Source organism: Rosa rugosa, chromosome 1 (genome assembly GCF_958449725.1).
Source record: "Rosa rugosa chromosome 1, drRosRugo1.1, whole genome shotgun sequence".
Lineage (NCBI taxonomy): Eukaryota > Viridiplantae > Streptophyta > Magnoliopsida > Rosales > Rosaceae > Rosa > Rosa rugosa.
In genome coordinates, this window is record NC_084820.1 from 30,352,376 (window position 1) to 30,361,490 (window position 9,115).

At 38.1% G+C, this 9,115-nt stretch overlaps 2 protein-coding genes across 4 annotated transcripts; one reads left to right on the forward strand and one right to left on the reverse strand.

Annotated features, from left to right (window-relative positions):
• Positions 1-207: 207 nt before the first annotated feature.
• LOC133735070 (probable disease resistance protein At5g66900) lies at positions 208-5,105 on the reverse strand. Of its 3 annotated transcripts, none has more exons than XM_062162541.1 (7): positions 4,857-5,105; positions 4,582-4,681; positions 3,416-4,472; positions 2,288-2,685; positions 1,691-2,043; positions 1,345-1,556; positions 208-1,213 (listed from the first exon to the last, which is right to left on the reverse strand). In XM_062162541.1, the coding sequence occupies exons 3-7, from the start codon at positions 4,092-4,094 to the stop codon at positions 417-419; spliced, it is 2,439 nt and encodes an 812-aa protein (XP_062018525.1). In that variant the 5' UTR covers positions 4,095-4,472; positions 4,582-4,681; positions 4,857-5,105; the 3' UTR covers positions 208-416. The 3 variants fall into 3 exon arrangements, with proteins under 3 accessions (XP_062018525.1, XP_062018524.1, XP_062018526.1); XM_062162540.1 differs by having other exon boundaries at positions 4,582-4,685; XM_062162542.1 differs by lacking the exon at positions 4,582-4,681.
• A 627-nt stretch (positions 5,106-5,732) lies between these two features.
• Positions 5,733-8,071, forward strand: LOC133735106 (senescence-associated carboxylesterase 101-like). The gene is made up of 4 exons (XM_062162543.1): positions 5,733-5,934; positions 6,021-6,360; positions 6,525-7,055; positions 7,144-8,071. The coding sequence occupies exons 1-4, from the start codon at positions 5,921-5,923 to the stop codon at positions 7,978-7,980; spliced, it is 1,722 nt and encodes a 573-aa protein (XP_062018527.1). The 5' UTR covers positions 5,733-5,920; the 3' UTR covers positions 7,981-8,071.
• Positions 8,072-9,115: the final 1,044 nt, after the last annotated feature.

The window sequence follows — 9,115 nt, forward strand, 5'->3', positions numbered from 1 at the left end:
TCCTCAGCCTCAATTCCATAAATGAAGATATCCAATGGATGGATCTTGATTTAGAGCAATGTGAGAGTTGGATCTCAAAGCAAGAACAACGTGGCATAACAGGGATGCTTAAAAAGGCTTATAAGCACCACACGGATTTTGGCTTAGAAGACATTTAGGTGTAGGGACTTTGTTGCAAGAAGCAGAAATCCATGTTATATTTGTAATAACATTTTTCTCACTATCATAATCCTACTTTTATTCAACGCCATTAGCATTCAATTACAATAAACAAGCATGAAGATACAAAGCTACACAGACCCCTTCAAACATCAAAACGTAGACATAACATAAGGAACAGCTATAGGATTAGGACACAGCAAAACACCAATTTAATTAGAAAAATCACACTCGTAGAGAGACAATTGAAGTTGATTTCATTTGGTGACTACGATGCGAACATTTTTGCGACCAGGAGAGAAGCGTCCACATAATTGTTTTGTATCCTCATCACATATCACTTCCTCAAGCTGCGTAAGATCCAGAATTGATACGGGAAGCTCTTCGAATCTTCTGCAACATCTTATGTCAAGCTTTCTTAGACTGCTCATTTCACCAATGTCTTTGGGCAACTCCTTAATGCTGAAGCTACCAGAGAGGTCAAGAAAGTATAACATTTTGAGGTTCCCCAATGAGTCAGGGAGCTCTTTCAAGTCTGTACAATGTCTCAGCCTCAATACTTCCAAATTTACCAAATCCCTGATCCTTTCAGGCAAGATAGATAACCAAAAACAGTTGGTGATACAGAGCTTCTTTAGATGAACCAGATCACAGATCTCGGCAGGCAATTCTCCGAAGTCATTTTCAATGTTCATTTCCTGCAGATTTGAAAATGCATCTGACATTCTGATGGAACCATTGCCAAAAGCGTGACGAATGTTACAATTGCATAAGGATATCTTCTTAACACTGCTCAGTTGTGTGGGATTCATGGTTATGAAAGGAATACTTGATATGCGCTCCAGTCTGATTCTCTTTAGATTTGACAACCAACCGAGTAGCTGAAAATTACTTAATTCGGCACGTGAAAAACCATCATTTGTGACTATTAATACCTTCAGTTTTTTCATTTTTTTCAGAGACTGGGGTAAGGCATATTTCTTGGTCTGAAAGTTCAAGACTAGAACCTCTGCATCTGGTAGTTGAATGTCCGGCCATGTAGTGAACTTCTCATCTACAAATAACATGCAATTTCAAGTGAGTATGGCGAGAAATTACATGTGAATTATAGTACTATTCGATCAAGTCTTAATATGTGAATGTAACTACTAACAGATGGAGACATAGAGATTGAGATGGGAGTACCGGTTGAGATGGATAATAGACGAGCCTTGATAGGTTGATACTTTTGTTTCTTCCACCAGTTGGGAAGATTGTTTCCGCACATCTCTATTATTAGTCTTTTACTGTCCTCTGCATCGTCTAGTCTCGAGTGGTAGATGGTCAGCTCTCTCAACAAATCATGTTGGGTAACAAAGTGCTCATTGTAGTACCATTCCCCCTCCATCTTCTTCTTCCTGGTTATGATAAAATTGAACCATGTTCTTAAAAAGTGACTTCTTCAGCATACATTATATTATGGTAGCATGTTCTGCTAGCTACTACAGTGAAAATATCATGCAAGTGAGACACAGAAGCTCGTAGAGCATACCTTGTATCTACAAGATTAGCTAGACTCCGATTGTTGAGTTCCTGGAGTTTTGCAATGCACAGAGCATCTTCATCTAGATAAAATGACTCCGCCCACATGTCCATGAGCGCAGCAACTGGGATCTGTTTGTCTTCAGGAAATGAACCTAGGTCTAGAAAACATTCCTTGAGTTCTTCATCCAAGGCATCTAAGCTGCTTTGGAGACAAAAAAGCAATTCTGTTTCTGAATCAAGAATTAAAGAACCTTTCGACCATTCAATTTCTTTTTTTTTCCACATCTCTATGGGTTGTCCAGCAAGTGATCTGCCCACCACTGTAATTGCAAGTGGAAATCCTTTACACTGCTCTACTATCTGCACCCAATAAAATTCTCCATTTAGCATCAAAGGAGAGCTCAAACATAAGGATTTGTGGAAAGAGGATGCTTTGTGTACGCTATATAAGCATCTCATCCATTTACACACAAACATATACATTTACATTTAAAAAAATAAATGACTTAGCCAGATTATTCCTCGAAAGCAGTCAGATATATTAGCGTACACACAAACACTTATATATACAAAATCTATACTAAACACAACTAAGAAACCTCACCGTTTTTATGATATCTTCTGAAATAGGAGAGCTCCGATCTCCTAAGGATGCTGTGTGATGGAAAAGATCCATTGCATCCTTATCATCCAACATTCGTAAATGATATGAAGAACCAAATCTACGAAATTCAGATCTTGATGTCACCAAAATCTTGAAATTTGATGTTTTGAATCGATTAAATTTGTCAAGAATGGATTCTGATCCAGACCAAACATCATCTAGCACTAACAAAGAAGGATTATGTACTTCCTTCAATATTGTTTGCAGCAACTGAATTGAATATACTTCATTTACGAAAGTAGGAACACGACCCGTGTATTCACATAAGCGTTGCACAATAAGGTCCAAATTTCCCTTTTGTGAAACAGTGATGAAGAAGATATTGCAGCCGAATTTTTCTAGCAAAATAATATACAAGAAATTAGTTGTCATTGATCAAGCTATTATTAAAGGCAATTGTACGTAATTATAGAAGGAAAAAAGAAATCAACTCATGGATATTTTTCCTCTTTTATCCTTTTCTCTATTCATTATATTTCTCTCTTCCCAATTGCCGCCCTGCCCTCTCTCTTCGCCCTTGCATGATTAGTGATTCTAGTGTAATACATCAATTTTATATACTAGAATACAAATTTAGATATTTTAAAAACATTTTAGCAGCTAACTACAAAGTTACAGCCTTATAACATTTGTACAACCTTCATCAAACAACAATCATAAACCAATTATGATGGCCATTGCCTAGAATTGAACAAATGCAAAATGAATTGTAAATAGAACACAAAGCTCAAAATTTTCAATTTATTTACCTTCTAGCAATCTTTAGTAATTTGATATATAGATCTTAGATTGAAGAATCATAATTGGAAAAGAAGGAGGTTCGGAGCTACAAAGCTTTTTCTTTTTCTTTTTTACGTTTATACAAAAAAAAAAGTAGTATGTGTATTTAACAAATGGCCAGAGATGCGTATATATAACTACTCTTTAATCTTTTTTTTTTTTTTTTTTTGTAATTTAAGTGTTGATTTATATGTAGTACTATGTACCCGTTTGAGTAAGATTGAGTTCAATTTTTGGAAAAAAAAAATTAAAAAATCATGTTGATCTATATATCTACAAGTACGATACCTTTGACTTGTTCATCTTCACAGAACATTGTGGCCAGAGTAGTTTTTCCACATCCTCCTGGAGCAGTCAGTACAAGCATCGACACTCCATGATCCGTAAGAAGCATTTTCTTCAATTCCATCAGAGGAGTATCCAATCCAACTATATGCTGTGGAAGCTTTGGAGGTTGAAGAGCTGTAATACTAATACTTGAACTTGTTGCGGCTTTATTCAGTATCACATGCTTCTCTATATTCTTTACTGAAAACAGCACACTATCTACCGATACAGCAGTCTTCTCAACCGTAGACGCAGTCTTCTCAACCATAGACGCGGTGTTCTTCCCTTCCCTTAATTGGTGTATCCTTAATTGGTGTTTAAGGAAATCATTCCATTCCAAAAGCTTGACGGCGAAGTAGTACTTCGCAAACAGGTTCCACTCACTAACTTCTTTGCAATCGGAGACAAGCTTTTCTCCCATCTTTCTCACTTCTTCTAAACCTTCCAGCTTCTTTGCTGGATTTGGCTCATCAGTATCTGGGACCAGTGAATCCAAGGCAATTAGCGTGGATTGTATGCTTTTGAAGAGAGGCTCAAACATGGCAGCCTTGCTTATCAGCTCCTGAACGCCACTGGTCAGTATACTAAATGCTGATCCTAGACCAGCCCCTCCAACAAACTCCGCCACATTAATCGGCATTTTGCGGGGATTAGATGTGAACCAAAATAAACCGGAAAATGATTGAGGCCGTTGATGAGTCTAAGCTTGAAGAAAGAAGAAATGGGGCAGATATATAGAGCACTACTATGCGAAACTCAATTAAACTAACCCTCTAAACAAGTGGGAACAATATGCCAAAAGAAAAATGACGAATTCTGCTATGCACCGATAGCAACTTGTACTGAACTGGAATTGTACACATGAAGCCAATACTCAAAAACTATTGATGCACATCTCCTGATCCATCCTCTGGAAAGTCGAAAAGGCTAACCTTTGTATTTCCCTTAGCTCATTCAGTAAGTCAAGCTCAGCAACATCTTCATCAGAGGCTAATAAAATTTGCAAGATCCACAGACCCTGAAAAGTAGTATTCATCAAAACAACGATACTAATATGAAAAACATCAACACTAATAAAACAAATTAAACATGTCATATAATAGAAAACAGAGAAGTTAAAGCCAAACCCAAATAGATCTGTAGGAGCAAGGAGGCAACTCGGCCCCATCAATAGTGATGCTTATATGCAAAGATAACTTTATGAGAGGCCATCCAAAAGTTCTTCGCCTTCCTTGAGAAATCAAATAAAATAGACAATCAGATCTATGGTAGCAGTTATCATGAATAAACCATAACCCATCAAGATTTAACTCTCTCTTTTATCCCTTTAAATTTTTTTTTTTTTAATTTATAATCATGTTATACCCACTTAAACATTAGTTATGGGAGGAAAACTCTTAACCTTTTGAAGGAGGGTTGGAATTCTCAGAGATCGGTGCTTCAGATGATGCCGATTTGTAAATTATCTCCAATTATTGCACGTGACTATGAAGGGAGATTCAAGAGTTCTTCACATACGTACACCGGCTAAAAGAGATCCCTTTTCAAGTTTACCACAAATTCGTGTTTCAGTTAAAAAGGTTTATGAAAGAAGAATGAACAATGAAGCTTACATACAAAGAAAGAAGGGGTCAAATGATAGAGAGGAAAAAATTCAATCTGGGAGGCAGAAGGGAGGAAGAGAGAGAGGAAAAAAAAGGCGAATGGCAGCGTTGTGAAAAAATAAAAAATGGGGGCAAAAAGGTCATTTCAATTAAACTGAGTGCTAAGCTACTCATTTGATCAGCAACATTTAAAAATCATTGATCAAACGCTGAACTAGGGTAATTCTCATTTGGGCTTTTACATCATGGGTAATTCTCAGTTGTCACTCAGTTGTCAATGGGAAATTCACGTTGTGTCTCATAGTTTTAAATCATTGTTTTGTAGGGTTGATCATCCCTGATGCTTGCTCATGCAATCACTCACCTCGAGTGTGAGATACTTAGAGTTGAGAAATTCTTAGGTGGGGTTTCCCCACCACATGGCTTTAGAGCCACCCAATCAGAACAAAGAAAATTTGTCCTCTTTTCCAAAATTGCCCCTCCTCCCTAAATGTACAATACCCAAAAGACCCCCCTGCTAGACAGTGATTGGTCTGCCGCATTGCCACGTGGTTCGGGTGCCCCACGCAAGTCTTTCTCCTTAGAGTTTCACACTTCCGTCATGGCCCAACTGCTCACTTGTTTATTAATAGGATATTCAGCTGAAGTCGTGTGGCATAGAGCAGAAACCACATTCAATTTTCAGTTACACAACCACCAAACTTGTAGTCTGAATTCTAGCTTCGGTCAAACTGAACTAGGATGTCAATTTTGGGAGCATAACCATGTATTGAATATTCATTGTTTTCGAAGACCATCTGACTGCATCTGTTTGCATAATTGCTCTGGGTTTCTAAGCAAATTGGAGAGAAGCAGCTTGAAGATGAGCAACAACCAGTAAGTAGAGTCGACCTGTTGTTCTTCCCTGATTTTGTGATTCTGCTTTGTTTGCTTGCGTTGACTTATGTTCTTGATGATGGTAGATTCAGCAGTGGTTTGGAATCGGCCAACTTTGTATTGACCTCTGATCCAGTTCACCAAGCTTGGAATGCGATCGGCAAACAAAAACAGATCAATCCAAATGCAGAGCCATCTTTGTTCAATGAAATCCAACCAGAAAATCCTACCATCATAGCTTTTGGAACTCCACCTAGCTCTCTTCAAGGACAAGAAGGCTTGGTTTCATCATCAAATCTCAAAGAAGACAACTTTGATCACTTTGAGTTTTTGTGCAACAAAAGCAACCCAAATTTCTCCCTCAATCAAGCAGCCATCGAACTCTTCAAGTCACAATACCATGAGCTCCTTCGCCTGAAAGAGAAGGTTAGTTGTAAGAAGCTAACACCTAAATTGAAATCATCATCAGCTTTGACAAGTATATAATAACTCTACGGATTAATTCAACACTTATTTCTTGGACTTCTTGTTCTTCGTTATTGTTGTTACTAGCTTAACTTAATTGTAAGTAACTTTGTATAATGTTTCAGCTGGTAGGGAATAGCAAAAGCAAAACCCCTTCATTAGTAATCATCACTGGACAATCTGTGGGAGGTAGTGTGGCTACACTCTTCACTTTGTGGCTGCTACAAGGCTTCAACTTGTCGAGAGCCAATAAACGCCCCCTTTGCGTTACTTTCGGTTCGCCCCTTGTTGGAGATGAACACCTCCGACAATGTGTGTTACAGTTCTCAACCTTGAAGTCTTGCTTCTTGCATGTTGTATCTAACCAAGATCCTACACCTCAACTCTTTATATCCCGAAATCCTGGTGCTTATAAGCCATTTGGGACATTCCTATTATGCTCGGCTTCAGGTTGTGCTTGCTTTGAGGACCCAGATATCATTTTGGAACAGTTGGTGAAAACCAACTCTCAAAATCAAGAGTGCCATTATGGAAAAATTTTGGGAGATCTCAAGTGCAAGGCATTGTGTAATGTGCTCAAGTCTACTGAAGCTGAAAGAGATTCACTTCAAGCAAGCCTTATCACACAACTTCAAGCAATTGAAATTCTCTCGCAGGTAGCTAAGTTTCTATATATTCATGATATGACTACAATATTTGTCTGCTTGTTCCTTAAATTATATCTGCATTGAATTATTGCAACAGAAACAGCCAAGTACAGAGATCCACAATCTGATTCAAAGGATGAAGAAACATGAAGCGACGTTACTAATTCAGATGAAGAAAAATTCGAATTTGGAATCGCACGAGGATTTGAATGAAATGAAACTGCTCATGGCCTTCTTGGAGTGGTACAAGAAGGAAGGCATACGTAGGAAAACTGGAGACTATGACACGTACAAAAACCAGTGGGACCCAACTGACAAGAAAAATGTGGAGTATAAGGAGAAGCTTATGAATTACTGGGAGGACATTGTCACAGAAGTAGAGAACAGGCCCCAAATAGAAGGAGCTCATTTTCGGGTTCGTTTTCTTTATGCAGGCACAACGTACAGAAGGTTGCTTGAACCACTTCACATTGCAGAATACTACAAGGATGGCGGGAAAAACTACCAAACTGAAGAGGGAAAAAGGCCCAAACATTTCATTCTTTTGGAGGAGTGGTTGAAGAAAGTAGTCAAACCTAAAGCTACCCCAAGCAAATCGAAAAAAGAGAACGCGGGATCTAATCTCAATGAGGATTCTTGTTTTTGGGCATATGTTGAGGAAGCACTCATCTCTTGCAATACGCTGAAGGATGAAGAATCAAGTAGTGAAGAGAGAGAATCTTCGCTGCAAAAATTGAAAGAATTTGAGGGATATGTGCTGGATTCCCTCAAGAATTATGCCGTAAACCCTGAGATTTTCTTGGAGCAGAGCAGTTTCATGCAATGGTGGAATAAATATCAGGTAATTATGGGAAGTTACTATTCCTCATCACTCACGAAACTCATGAAGAATGGCACTTACCTCCTGTTTAACGAAGGAAGACTGGATTTGTGATCCAATAAATAAGAATGCCAGCTATTTTTTCTTTTTTCTTTGAGTGAAAAGTATTAATTGGATGTAAATTTGTTTGAATTAAGAGTACGTACTGCTACTTAAACATTGATCTAGACTTTCCTTTATTGTTTTGATTGAATTTTCATCACATACAGGATCTATGTTCTGTTCAATCAGACACATTGGGTCTAGTTCATAGAATAACTCATGCCGGCGTCTATGAAATATATTAGGAACTATTTTCTTATTGTCAGACTTTTTGAGAATCTATGTCCAATTTTCCACCCATTTCACACTTATTTGCATATTTTTAATTCAATAATAGACTGGACATAGGCTTAGCCTCCTAACTAACCTGGATTGCAAACTCTTTTAAAAAAGAAAAAGAGCAAAAAAGAGAACCATGTTTAAAGAAAACTGAAATTGGGAGAGAATTGGGTTATGCTTTCATTGATAATAGGGGCCTCTTTATATAGAGGATTACAAGACATAGAATCAGAGTTGTACAAAGAAAGTTAATCGTACAATTAATCGGATATCTATGAATACCTCCGAGAATATCTCTAATTCCTAACCATATTACAACTAGGTTAAGTAACCTAGAGTTTGGGCCAGACACATATTTTGGATTTGAACACTCCCCCTTGTGTCGCCCAAACGTGGTGCTTCTCTCGTTACCTCATTAAAAACTTTGCCGAATAACAAAAACCCTGTGGGACAAAAATAACCTCGGCCGAAGGGGAAAAAGAGCATAACACACCCTTCACGTTTTGAGACCCTACATGTAGACATCTCCCCCTGATGTCTGCATCTCCCCTTGATGACTACGGTCATGGGAGTTCGGATAACTTCCGCAAACGATGCTACCAACATGTTTCTCAAAAGTGGAATTTAGGCAATGACTTAGTGAGCAAGCCTGCCATACTATCCTCAGATCGAACCTAGTTCACTTTGATTTTGAGGAGAGTCTGTTGTTGCTGATTATCTTTGGTGTTGTCGCTTTTGATGTAGCCTTGCTTCATTTGTTCAAAACAAGCAGCATTATCCTAAATGCTCGTAGGCTCATCTATGGTAGACTTCAAACCACAATTGTTCGAACAAGCGTAATTATGGATCCAACCCATATACATTCACG

What these genes read in the sequence shown, in the direction of transcription:
- LOC133735070 (XM_062162542.1), bottom strand. Translation starts at nt 4,094, where the DNA reads ATGCCGATTAATGTGGCGGAGTTTGTTGGAGGGGCTGGTCTAGGATCA. An exon ending in TGAAGATGAACAAGTCAAAG is followed by an intron (nt 2,686 to 3,415) that starts GTATCGTACTTG and finishes TTATTTTGCTAG; the next exon opens with AAAAATTCGGCTGCAATATC. An exon ending in TCTATTATCCATCTCAACCG is followed by an intron (nt 1,214 to 1,344) that starts GTACTCCCATCT and finishes TGTTATTTGTAG; the next exon opens with ATGAGAAGTTCACTACATGG.
- LOC133735106 (XM_062162543.1), top strand. An exon ending in TCCTTCGCCTGAAAGAGAAG is followed by an intron (nt 6,361 to 6,524) that starts GTTAGTTGTAAG and finishes ATAATGTTTCAG; the next exon opens with CTGGTAGGGAATAGCAAAAG. An exon ending in CAATTGAAATTCTCTCGCAG is followed by an intron (nt 7,056 to 7,143) that starts GTAGCTAAGTTT and finishes TTATTGCAACAG; the next exon opens with AAACAGCCAAGTACAGAGAT.